This window comes from Nymphaea colorata, chromosome 7, assembly GCF_008831285.2.
Source record: "Nymphaea colorata isolate Beijing-Zhang1983 chromosome 7, ASM883128v2, whole genome shotgun sequence".
Lineage (NCBI taxonomy): Eukaryota > Viridiplantae > Streptophyta > Magnoliopsida > Nymphaeales > Nymphaeaceae > Nymphaea > Nymphaea colorata.
This window is the reverse complement of record NC_045144.1, coordinates 11,941,511-11,954,655: the sequence shown is the minus strand read 5'-3', so window position 1 is coordinate 11,954,655 and position 13,145 is coordinate 11,941,511. Positions and strand designations below refer to the sequence as shown.

The 13,145-nt window shown below is 39.2% G+C and overlaps 1 protein-coding gene across 1 annotated transcript; it reads left to right on the top strand.

Moving 5' to 3' along the window:
* Nucleotides 1-2,664: 2,664 nt before the first annotated feature.
* Nucleotides 2,665-8,996, top strand: LOC116258152 (uncharacterized). The gene is made up of 5 exons (XM_031635301.2): nucleotides 2,665-3,782; nucleotides 4,564-4,628; nucleotides 4,731-6,671; nucleotides 6,931-7,150; nucleotides 7,896-8,996. The coding sequence occupies exons 1-5, from the start codon at nucleotides 3,626-3,628 to the stop codon at nucleotides 8,627-8,629; spliced, it is 3,117 nt and encodes a 1,038-aa protein (XP_031491161.1). The 5' UTR covers nucleotides 2,665-3,625; the 3' UTR covers nucleotides 8,630-8,996.
* The last annotated feature ends 4,149 nt before the right edge of the window (nucleotides 8,997-13,145 follow it).

Here is a 13,145-nt window from a genome sequence, read left to right as displayed (position 1 = left end):
GTTCGAACTATCTGTTCTATTCAGTATTTGTGTCTTTTAGGATCAATTTTGTCTATTATTTTTTGGTCTGATATTTGAAACCTCCAATTAAGAAACATTCTATCTCTTATATATATATATATATATATATACATATATATATATATATATATATAAAGAAATGTACTGGTAATCAACAGAGCTCAAAATGATGTGTACATCAAAATTGAATTTTCTTGTGTAAGGAAGTATTTCTAAGAAAATTTTCTCTATATTTTCATTTGAAATTAATATATATACACTCTTAGAATGACATGTGAATTTGGCCGGCATAGGTCGGCAACAGTAATCGTTTGCCACTTTCCCCGGGGTTCATCTCAAACTTTTCTGGCCCCACATTTTGATGTTTAATTGTTTGTTTCATTCAGTAGTTGGACGGTAGTAGCTACATCTTCCTTGCCACTGAGCGGCATTAATTCCATCATTTTAGTTAAGCTCAAACAAATGGATGCTCGATCCACTTATTCTTGCACCTGAAATGCAAGAATACGCTTAAAGTTCCCTTTTATTTTAACAATTTCTTTCTCATTTCAAAAGCATTGGGGATAGAAGCAAGTCTTAGCTTTGTAAGACTCTAACTTCGATAATGAGCTCAATATCTTCACTATATAGACTTAGGCGTTTGCCTTCTTGTGCTTCAGATATTTTTCATAGGATTTGGGCCATTTGGCTTGTAAGCATATGGGTGAAATATGCACGTGGAAAATGTACACATGGCTTGGGAATCAATATGCGAACTTCCGGTGCAACGCTGTTAGGAGATGGTCTGCCCACTTTTATTATAAACTATATAGAATTTGAAAATACGTGGGAATGAAACATTAGTTGATCGCCCTTTGGTCTGTCAGATAACATAGTGTTTTAAAATCCTACGTAACCGGATTTTAAATAGAAAAAATTTTATAATCTTGTAGAGAAAATTTTTAATATTTTAAGAATTACATGTAGAATGATGTCTGCATTGTTATTAGGGCTACACATGAGCCGAGTCAAGGTTGAATTATGCCATCTTGAGCTCGACTTGTCTCAAAAAACTCGATCTTGACAAAATGAGCTCAAGCTCCACTCGACAATACAACGTTAAACTCGAACTTGATTCGGTTAATCCGTTTATGTTAAACATGTCTGGTTTTTTTTAACTTGTGTAACTCTATTAACTCGTTTAATTTGAACAACTAGTTTAATTGATACTTATTTAATTAATTTTCTCATTATAATTCAATACTCATTGTGTGGTAAAGCAGAGTTGAGTTCTTACAACCACTCGTTTAACATTTTGAATATACATTTGAACTCAATTCCTCGACTTGTTTATAAACGAGCTAAGTTCTAACAAGCGAGTCGGAGTTGGCTAGATTTGTTCTGCAGCTGAAGAGATAGCTGACGAAAAAGGAGGTTGTGGATGTGGGTAGTATCGACCGACGACCATCCATACAAATTGGATCGTGGGATCCCTTTTCAATCCGACCCAAAGATGTTGGCATAAAGATCCGGCCATTTTCAAACCGTAGCACGAATATCGTACCACATTTGACTAAACGCAAGATCCAGGCGGTAGATGTAATCACTCCTGAATGGAGCTAAAAGGGCATAGTGGGCAAACTCGTTTGTCGGAATAAGGAGTCTTTAAGTCAGCTATAATCATTCATTTACTAGGTGACGAGTCAAGACTCGTAGAATTAGTTAAGATCGTTAAGTAATTGCATTTTTTTATCATGTATTGCTTAATATTGAAGTTTGTTATTTTTTGAATTGTAAAATATAATAAACCTGACTAATTACATACCGAACTACTCATATTACATGTTATTCAATTTTAGTTGATGAAAAAAAAAAAATAAAGTCCTGCAAGCTTACCTTCTTTATCTATTTATAAAAAAACTATACTATAAAAAGTCATGATATGTAATCCAGCCAAATAGCAAAATCAATCATTTGATGTGGTGACCGTGATTCAACTGATCCAAATCCGAATCATTATGCAAAAGAGAAAAAAACATCTCCAAACCATCAAATGCATTTTTTTGGTGCAACCACTTGTATTTCATTCAGATACGGACCGTAGTTGGAATCCACGAGTTAATGGAGTTCAACGAGTTAAACAAATTAAAAGAAACAAGACATAGTTAACATAAATGAATTAAACGAGTTGATAACATAAATGAATTAAACGAGTTGAGTTTGAACTCGACATTACATCATTGAGTCCTCGAACATGTCTCATCGAACCCAAATTTTCTAATTGGAGTCGAGTTGAACAATAGCTCGACTGGGCTGATGTGCAGCCTAGATAAAGCTATATATCAAGATGGTGGGTTTACATCTTACTAAGCTACTGGCGATATCGGTCGGATCCGATTCCAAGTTTAGATAGATCTGCTTCATCGCCGATTCGTATCGGCGACAGGAGTAGGCGGCTTGGACCGAGTCACGACACAAGCGGATATTGCAAACCGACGAAGGCCCAGTGGCGGGCAACCATCTGCCATGGGCGAGAGACGGCCTTCCACTCGTGATCTGTGGTGGCGCGTGTGTAATTTAACGATATTTCACGGGCAAAGAATTTTTTGTAGTCATCGATACGCGCACATTAACCATTTGTAATTTCGTCCAATTTGCACGCTACCCTCCCTGCTGCTCCGTCTCATTCTCTCTGTTACTACATCCATGCCTATATGAGATAGAGAATCTGCCATTGCTGCTCTTACGGAAGCTAAACTTAGTAGTAATGTGGTTCACGGTTCCACCAAAATTTGGCTTGTTCATGGGATGAATATCTCCATAATTTGTTCCTATTTCCTCCGATTTGGTTGTCTTATCTCCCCTTAGTCGTCGCTCATTTGCTTCACCCTCTCTTTCTATCTCTATGTTTGTTTTTCTCCGCATGGCCTAAAACAACTCTCCCTCCCTCCCCGTCTGTCTGTATGTGTTCGCTGGACCTACGCACAAAAGAATGTAGTTGGCTTTGAGTAGGACTTGAAGTTCATAGTTTCGGGTTCCTCTGCTTCTCTTTCTTGAAGACGATGCCTTCATTTCAATTATCTCCCTCTCTCTCTGTGCAGGAATTACGCACAAAAGAATATATTTGGTTTTGAGGAGGATTTGAAGTTCATGGTTTGGGCATACTCTGCTTCTCTTTTCTGAAGAAGGATGCCCGTCATTTCAGAACTACTCTCTCAGTCCCTCTCCCTCTCTCTCTTTTAGGCAGAAAAAAGTTGATTGGAGATGTTTAAACCCTATTGTTGGGCCATCTTTTCTTAGACCCTAGCTTTCTAGGGGAAAAGCTTCCACTTTCTACAAACTAGTTCATTCTTGCCTTTCGCTTTTTCTCTCATATTCTTTTTGGCAGATAGATGCATGTGGTTTATCTGAGAGCAATCTCTGTTGTCTCTGCATGTCATAAAACTGGTCCTTCGGATTGAATGGCTTTCACATTTTCAGGCTTTCAATGAAGGAATCTGGGTAGCTCTTAAAGTGGTTTGTGTCTTTTGAAGGATAACCTTTTGTTCAATATCTTCAATTTTTCCCCTCTTAGTTGTCAAGAGAGAGAGAGAGAGAGGAGAAAAGGCCTTGGGGAGGTTTTGAAATGGGTGAGAGGCCGGGAAAGATGCTTTCAACTTTGACTGTGGCAGAGAAACCACGCTCTAAGCCTGCTGGTTGCGTTGGTATATTCTTTCAACTCTTTGACTGGAACAGGAGGTTTGCTCGGAAGAAGCTCTTTTCCAACAGATTCCTTCTTGGAGGTACATTTTTTCTCTGTTTATGGCTTTTTTAGCGCCGGGTTTTTCGTCTTCTCTCCCTTCTCACTGCTCTCTTTTTCCACTTCTTTTTTTCTTCTGGTTTTCATTTGTTTGGTCGGATACCCTTCTTCACACTGAGTGCAGGGAGTTTGTTTTGGTGTGGAGACTTATTTACCTTCAAGTAATTCGTGGTGATTCTAGTTCACTTGGATTCTTCGCTGCTCTTTTTTCACTGTTTGCCGGCTACGGAATAAGTACCGTATTTATTTTTGTCATATTTATTAGAAAAATCTCCGTCTATTATAGATATTTGAACGACAAGATTTTAGTTCATCATCCGTTCAGATTTTCTAAAAATTAATGCTTTTACATAACTTGGTTTCCGGTACAACTTGTTTTCCGCTGGTATAATCTAAGTTCTGTTTCTCTTTTATGTCTTGAGTTCTTTCTGACGGCATATCATTCACTTTTTTCTTTCTTATTTTTATGGACATTTGCGCTAGTTTTAATGATTAATTTGTTCTAGGCATTCAATGGCTGCTATTATTTTGCACTTCATTTCTTTCTCGGTGAAGTGCTCTAGTAAATGCACTTGGTTTAAGCTTTTCTTCATAACACTACCTTTTCCCAAATCATTACATTAAGTGGTACGATTCCTTTTTGCACATGAAACGAAAGAAGCGAGAGAGGTTACGTTTGTTGCGGTTCATGATTTTTGTGCCTCGTGAATGACTAGTTGTGACTTCTTTGGTTTTTATTATCTTTTTCTTTTTTGGTAATCCAGCGAGACCCAAGAAGGCATCCAAGAAGTTCGGCGACGACAAGCTTCCCATGGCTAAGCTGCTTCTGGTTTGTAACTTCATCCATCTCTGCTCCTATGACCATGCTTCAGAAGTTGGTTGATTTTCAAGTGATATTTCTTCGTTTACTGAAAGCCTTTTCTGCCAACAGATTGCTGATGAAAATAGGGGTGGATTTCCAGACACGAAAAAGTCAGCAGTCGATGGCAGTTCTTCAAAAGTTGCTGAAAATATGCGTACTAGCGTCCGTTTTCCAGGCGCCATCGGCCGGTTAATGGGTTTGGAGACAATGCCGACAAGAGGCTTCTCAGAACCTGCTTCACTGGAACCACAGAAGCTCCAAACACAGAGAAAGACATCCGATTCACTTTATGATGATCAATGCCCAATATCTGGAAAGAAACTGGTGGAGTGTAGACCTCAGAAGCTACAGAAAACAGGGATCTTTGAGAGGCGGCCAGTTACCAAATCGAAAAAGGAGCCTTTTCAATTTAAAAGTGCAGTTTCCCGCTCAAGGAGGCAGCATCAGAAGCTCATCACTCCTGTTGAAAGCTCTGGCATTCTTCATGGTAGAAATGCCGTGCGCTTAATGGAAGCTGCTACCAAAATTTTAGAACCTGGATTGCTTGCCTCTAGCAGAACAAGATGTGCTCTCCCTTGCTCTACGAAACCTCAATTGGCATGTGCAGAGAAGGCAGATAGAGAAACGGGCTACATGAGCAGTTTGAATGATGACTTTGAGTGTTTGAGGGATTTTTTTATTATTGACGACCAAGAATCTATAGCCTTCTCTTCCTCTTATTCAGATGCTAATATAAGTCATAATGGAGGTTATAGTGAGAAAAAGTCCTGCTCTTGGTTTCCTCCTGAGGAAGACAGTGGGATTGCTAGAAATTTGCAAAGTGGGAGGTCAGATGTTCAGAAAAATGAAGAGAAGCTCAAGCCCAATGTCAAGAGAATAGCAGAAAGCGTTGAGATTATGGGCACCGGGAGGCCTTTCGATCAGAAAGAGCATAAGCCGGACGTCCCAGATAAGAAAGGTAACTCTCAGAAGCATGGGCGAACAAATGTTAAGGCCAGCTTATCCCCTGATTTACTTCCGCTGAACAGCAGGAAGCAGAATCAGATTTTCTGCAGCAAATATAGAACATATGAACATGCCAATAAAAACAGTAGGCGATGTTCATCTTGCGAGGCTTCAAAGGAGAGTGCTGCTTTCACCAGAAATCTGAGCAGCTTGGCACGAAGCGGGTCATGTGCAAAAGAAGTTAAAAACAAGTACTACAGCATTGACAAAAGGGATGATCCATTGTCAAAAGCGAATGTTTTGCATTGTAGAAAAAGACCTGTGGAGTGTGCTTCTCAAGCTGGAATCATGGGTTCTGCGGTGCATCCAAATGGAAGAAAGGGTAAACTCTCGAATACTGGCAGCAGAAGTAATGCTTCCAAAGATCATCCCTTGGCTCCAACCAGTCTCAGAACGCAGCGACCAAAACATACGTGTTATCAGCATGGATTTCCTGTTCATGTGGGGTATATAGATACTAATGGTAGTGATGAAAATACAGTCTCCTTCACATTCACGTCATCTGTGAAGCCGCCACTACCTGTCTCTCCGAACCAGCAAGGTGGGAAGAACAGTCAAGCTGAGTTTATTTGTGCTGCCTCCAAATCAACCAACGATCACTGTAGTAAGTCACGAAATAGCTTTCAACAGAAGAAGAGATGCTCCAATGTAAATACCAAAAAGCTGACATCTCAGGAATCAAAAGAACTGCAAGGAGACTCTTTAAGTGCTCTTTTAGAAAAGAAACTAAAAGAACTGACCTGCAGTGATGGGATTGAGTTGTCAAGGCTTTTGCCTGAAACTTGTTCCATGAGGCATTCTGAAGCTCCTCTAGAATCTCCAACTGCTTTTTTGGTACTTCAAGACCTTACATCTGCCTTGACTGCTAAGAGATCTGCATCTGAGGAACTGCAAAGGGCTACTTCTTTGGGGTATCCTGATGGCGATAGTATGCATGTTGGTTATCTTGCAGAAACTGAATGCTCGTCAACTTCTGATGGAATGATCGAGGCCCAAAGTCCTCAGGTTAGCCACGGTTTCTTGTTAAGCATATGAAAAAAAAATGGTGCATCGAGTTCCTCAATTCTCATCTTGTGCTTTTCAATGAAGCTTATGGTTCTACTTTAAATTTTTCTGCTTTACATCCGCATGAGGGAGAGAGAGAGAGAGAGAGAGAGAGAGAGAGAGAGAGAGAGAGAGAGGGAGATGATCGGATCAACAGTCATGTGCAGTAACCTCTCTAGGGATGTGGATGTTAACATCACATAACCTTTTTCTTCTCCAGGAGGTTGCGCAGGGATTTGTTGGCAACAGAAAACCATTTGCAGGATCTCCATGCGAAAATAGAAATGATCATGAGAGTTCAATAAGATCTGATGGAAAAACCAAGTTTTCCAGATTTCCATTTCCAAATGATTGTGCTCATCCAAGTCCTGTATCAATTCTTGATGCATCCTTCTCCAATGAGAGTTGTGTTTCATCAGAGAGCAATGATGGTTGTGGAGGTATGATATTATTTTGTTCTCTTGTATTTCAAGTTTTAATACATGGTTTTTTGCTATTTTGAGCTCCTTACATGATACGTGTTTGCATATGAAATTTTATTTCTCATATCGGATTGTTTTTGCAAGGTCTTTGAACAAGTAAGCTGATGTTTCTGTCCTTGATGTTTGACGACTCTGCTATAATATTTCATCTGTTTTGTTTTTGTTCTTTGGCCGAACAATTTTCATTTTCCATGCCGTGGTTATGGGTTCTCTGTTTACCATATTTAGCACACTTGAGGTCGATACAAAAATAATGAGCTGATTTTGAGCAGAATATACTGAGAGCAACAATTCGTTGCTTTAAGAGAATCATTTACTTTTTCATTGAAAAGATTCAGTATCTTAGTATCTTTCCACACATCCATGTATGAAAAGACAAGGTTCTGAGTCTTCCCACCCTTTCTCAACATAATTACACCTTCATGCAATCATTTTTCATGTAATTATGCTTAAACAACAGTAAAATGACCATTCAAGTTTGCTACAGAACGAAAGTTCAATATTTAAGGTGAACAGTTAACTTTATTAAATGGATTTTGTTGTCATCATTCCATATTTTAAATTATATTTTTTTTCTCCCAAAAATATAGCATTTAAGCATCTGAAGTAGATAGGTTGTTGAAAACGAGTTTTATTTATTTTGGTGCCAGAAACCGCTTTTTGATTGTACTTATTAATGCTTTCTTAATTGTCCCTGCTGTAGCTACTCACCTCCGCCTGTCCTTCACTGATTGTTCCCCACGGAGACTGCAGCAATATGATGCTGACATGGAGCTGGTAGATTCAGCAACCTCATGGAATAGCAGTAATATTGGAAGAGGCAGAAAAGATATCGACTGTCGTCAAATATGCATTGCCGATGAAGAATCCTTTGGAATTCTATCAGAAGTTACGTCTGCATCTTCTGAGGAGATGGAGTTTTTCTATGTTATGAAAGTCTTATCGAGTATACAACTAACATTTGAAAACATCGCATTGTTTGGTGCAGATCCACCCCAATTCTCAGACCCACTTTTGTTTCAAAAGTTAGAAACCATGGTTTATAAGCACTCAAAATGTAAGTACAGCACAGTTTTTATGAGAGCTGATGGGTGTCACATTAGAAGATTTGTGTTCGACTGTGTGATGGAAAACTTAGCTCTGAAAATTGGTAGGTATAGTAGATCTATTTACAGGGCATTAGGAAAACTATCCCTGTCACTAAGCCAAGAAAGACTAAGGAAGGAAGTTTATGAGGAGGTCAGCAAGCATAGAAATTTGGCCGGTAGGGTTCTGGATGATATTGTGGAGTGGGACATGAACTCTCCACTGGGCAAATGGACAGACTTTGAAATCGAGGCTTTCGAGACAACACTAGAGATTGAGAAGTACATACTACAGACCATGATTGCTGAGTTTGCTCTTGATCTTCTCCCTTGCAGGTTCAGTTCATTGTGAAGTTCATTGTTTAAGTCTGCTATATTGCGGTCACTATTTCCACGCCTTTCTAGTCAAAGTTTTGCATTTTCCGCATGCAACAGGCGCATTTTGTAGTTATACTACTGAAACGCTCTGTAGATCCTCTATCCTGTACAAATGCATGGCATTGGAAGTTTGACAAACGAAATGCTTATTGAGTTAGACGTTTCTGTGTGCATGCGTGCATTCAGACTTCTATCTGTCTGGAATGTGTCTGGAATGAGGTTAAACTTTACCTGTGTAATCTGATGCGAGCCATTTGTGTTCGGGGCACAATCTCTTTTCAATGTAAACCTGAAATGAAGGTCAAAGGCATGGAATAAAGTATAGAGTGTTCAATCCTAAACTCTCGTGGCACCTGATTTTTCTACGTACACAGGACTCTTTGCAAAATTTTTTGTAGTTTGATATATACAGAACTTGTGGCTGGTTATTTATGCGTTCACGCTAGAGAGAGAGAGAGAGAGAGAGGTTCTGAACTGAGAACCGGCAACTGCTCTGTTCAATGGTATGGTACGTTAATCAAGGAAGGGCAAATAGAGGTGATTCCTTCTGCAAGATTCTTGAGGCTTGGGTTTCCTGTCGAATCATTCTCTAGAAAGAAAAAGCAAATGAACCTGCACGGGGATCGATTGACTCGTCCTTTTCGTTGCCACCTATTCAAGTACTCTGTCTTTCCTGAAAGCTACTTCACAGCCATCTGTTTTACCGTTCTGTGCATGTCAGCCCCACAGTAATTTGCTGGAGTTGAGTGGATTTCTTCCTGCGCTTCCCTTTTTGTGGTTCATTTCATACGCCGCTGGCACCTTCACCAAAGTCCAAGCGAGAGCGAGACAACCCAAATCTGTTCAAGGTTGAGAATCTGTGATTTTAGGAGAAAGAAAGAAAGAAGCAAGGGAATAATCATACAGGAACCAGTATTTTACATGGAGGTGTACATTGTACATTAAACAAACTTTGACTGGCCGATATTTCAAGAGGTATGACTGGCAATATTTCCAGTTGCTTGAATGGTCATGTTCTGGTTGTTGGAGAGTGGAGACCATGGCTGGCTTTGGTCGAAGCCGCATCAGTCCGTATCATAAGGTTATACCAAGAATACGTTTGTTAATCGCAAAAATTCCGGTATGTTTGAAGGCCTTTCTCCTCAACATTTAAATCCGTCAGGAGCTCTTGGGGGAAGCTCACCATGCTCATGTGAAGGGGAGGGGTAGTAAAATTTGGCTCTCATTTTGTCTAGTTTTATTTCTTCCTTTCAAATAAAATAGAGCTAAAAAATGGGGAGCAAAACCTATTATCACTCGCCTGTAGGAGAGTGACCGCCTTTCACTAAGGACAAAGCTTTAGGTACGAGAGCCCCAACGGATTTCAAGACTTTTTTGGACCGTGTGTCATGGATTTGAAATGACTAAAATGCCCCCGCTGGCAAGCTAAAAGCCTTCCTCCTCAAAAATTGACCAAACCACCGTTAAGTTTGAAAATGTGGGAACACGGTTTTCTGTATCATGGTATCATCACGCAGAAATCGCCCAGCTGCTAAAGTTTACTTTGACGGTCGCATATTTTTCTGACAAACGCTAATTTTGGTGTAGCCCTGCTAATTATTCAAAAAATGCAAAAAAGTTGCCAAACCGTTTAAAGTTAAGCAAATGACGTTTACATGGGAGAATGAATTGTGAGCACATTTCTTTATTTGTAAAGTAATGGACATCTTACACTTTTTTTCACGTTTTCACAATCTTTTTTTACCCCTCTAAAAAGATTTCTTTTTGTATTTCAATGAGGGTACTTTAGTTACTGCACAATCATTAAGCACAATTTTTCGTTTACAAAGTGTGCACATAAGTCATAACCACCTTACTTTTACTTTGCAGGCTGTTGCTGCTGTCTTCTTCTTCTTATTATTCTTTTTTCTTATAGGTAAAATGGAAGTGCTTGGCGTTTTTTTGCAAACCAAATGGCACTGACTATTGTGAAAAGGTAGTTTATCTTTTCTTTTAGTTACATTTGTATTTCCAGCGAAATCCTGCAGAGGAATAGGCCCTCAACCTTTTATTGTAGATGAAAAAGTTTATTTATAGCATAAGTGAAATCAGCATATATACTTTTCAAATGGGCCACCTTTACTATGATGTGGAGGGAGTACTTCCAGACCATGTAAATTTTTCTCCTGTTTTTGTGCTTGCATACCACCATATTAGCCCCCCTTTAGCTCTAGCAATGCTTTGTTGATTATGAATGAATTTGCAAATCAATACAATAGGACTTACAACATTACATGTTGACCACTGCGAAAAATAAAATAAATAACCTGTAATTTTTTTAAATGCTGCCATGTGGTTTTTTTTTTCTCTTACATAATTTCTGTGGGGGTTTAAATTGAAATGTTTCATCAAGCCATTCAATTTTGTAAAATTCTTACGGGGGCCAACTTGAAATTGACATGTGAATTTGTTTTCTTAAAAATTTCAGGAAGACCCTGGTTCCTCGTGTTTACAACTTCTTATGGTGTCCCACATGAACTTTCTAGACATGAGAGCATAAGAATGATCGGTCAATACAAGCTTGTCCAAATGGTCTTCACGCATCCAATTCCAAATTAATTGCAGCCTGTTCAACATTAACAGACATATTTAGAGAATCATGTGCCTCGGTGACAGGCAGAGGTCCAACACATCGGCAATGGAGGCAAGAACACGTCTTACTATAGGAGCCGAGCCAGCTCCCCGCGGAACATGGACTTTTGCTTTTCCAAGAAGCTTACCTTCGCTCGATCCTCCTCAATAACATGACTTGACGGTGGTTTTCCGCGATACATCTACTTGAACTCCCAAATATCTTATTGGATGGCTGCCCGCTTTCTACCCCTTTAACCCAGCCAGCTGCCTTGTTCAATTCATTGGCTCCATATGATCATGCGCAAGTCATGGCAGAACTAATCTTTTTATTTACCGTACAACCCGAGCATTCTTCAAATTTAGTGATTAAGTTCTTCATCTTCACCATCCATCTCCTTTGGTAGGCTGAAAAGAGTAGAAAGTCATCATCATAACTTATAAAGATTCCTACCAGCCACGGGCAGCTTGATGCCATTCTTGTGGACAGCGTAGGTCAGACTGCGAGTAAACATCTCTACAATAGCGGGGCATAGACACGGTTCCCCATTGAGACCCTGTGATCATATTGTCACTTGACTCAGTCCATTCATTTTCTATCAATTCCCACGAATCTAACCACATGGATGAATACAAACTATTAAATATTATAAGCATGTTAAAAAGAATATGATAAAAGATCAATGTGTAACTCTGTCTTCATAAGGATTTTGATAAGAAAATTCACCATTTTTTCGTTGGTTTTACGTTTCCAATTAACATTGTTAATCTCCTTTTGTTTCTCTTTCCTTCGGTGTTATTAAAATCTGCCTTACTCAAAGTTCAGATCGAATTGATGGGAATCAGTCCAATTCTAAGGCCAACACACAAGACACCACGTGTTGATTTTTTTATCGTTTTTACTTATTCTCAACCGTTCTGCGGATTCGGGTTGATTTACCCAATCGGCAGCCTTAACGTATACAGTTTGTGACAAACTACTTTTCTTATCCATCGCCCAAGTGGGAGTCCTAGTCCTCCCATCTCCCTCTTACCCATGGTGATAAGGCGACAAGGCTACCTCGGGTTAAACCTTCGATGCATGTCCACAAACAAGGCCGAAAATTTGGATTAAGGGGCACTAGTAACTATAAAATTTAAAATTTTTAAGGGATACCAATATGCAAATGATAAAATTACCCTGAAACATCATGGTATTTGTCTTTTCCATTGAGAGTTACTGCCATAGCGACTGATCTCACAGTCGCCATTATTTTGTGAATCCGGGATCGACCCCAAGCATGTCGAGTGCATTTTCTAGGAATGCTGGAAGACCCTGTCATAGGCTTTACTCGAATCGATCTTCACACATAAAAACTCATCCAGCGGGACGAGAGGGAAAAAGCACTCGCAAAGCGAAGCAAGCTTTGCGAGTGACAAAGAATTCGTCTTCATTTCTCCATGGAATGAATTAATCACTTCCTTTCAAGCAAAATAGAGTCCCCATTGTATCATTCTTGCAAGGATAATTTGAAAAGCTACATTTTCCATTGTTTGTTCAAATCCATGCCCATCCGCAATCATTCCAGATAAGTTATCGTCCATAACAATTCTCTTGTTCTCCTAAGTAATTTATTCAAAAACAGCCTACCGACTTTATCCTCACTAAAATAAGCTAGTCTTGGCCCATTTACCTCACTAATTTGTTATTTATATGTTAATGGTTCTATAAATAAAATTGAGTTTTATCCTTTATAATTCTATTGAAAATTGGAAGGTAGTCAATGTAGGATCTAATGAGAGTAGTTCCTTTTCTTAACTTAAGGTACTAGAAAACTTTATGCTTCGGCACACAAACAAAATACAACGCAAAAGATGAAAGGAAAATAGTGTAATATTAT

What these genes read in the sequence shown, in the direction of transcription:
- LOC116258152 (XM_031635301.2), top strand. Translation starts at nt 3,626, where the DNA reads ATGGGTGAGAGGCCGGGAAAGATGCTTTCAACTTTGACTGTGGCAGAG. An exon ending in CAACAGATTCCTTCTTGGAG is followed by an intron (nt 3,783 to 4,563) that starts GTACATTTTTTC and finishes TTGGTAATCCAG; the next exon opens with CGAGACCCAAGAAGGCATCC. An exon ending in GAGCAATGATGGTTGTGGAG is followed by an intron (nt 7,151 to 7,895) that starts GTATGATATTAT and finishes TCCCTGCTGTAG; the next exon opens with CTACTCACCTCCGCCTGTCC.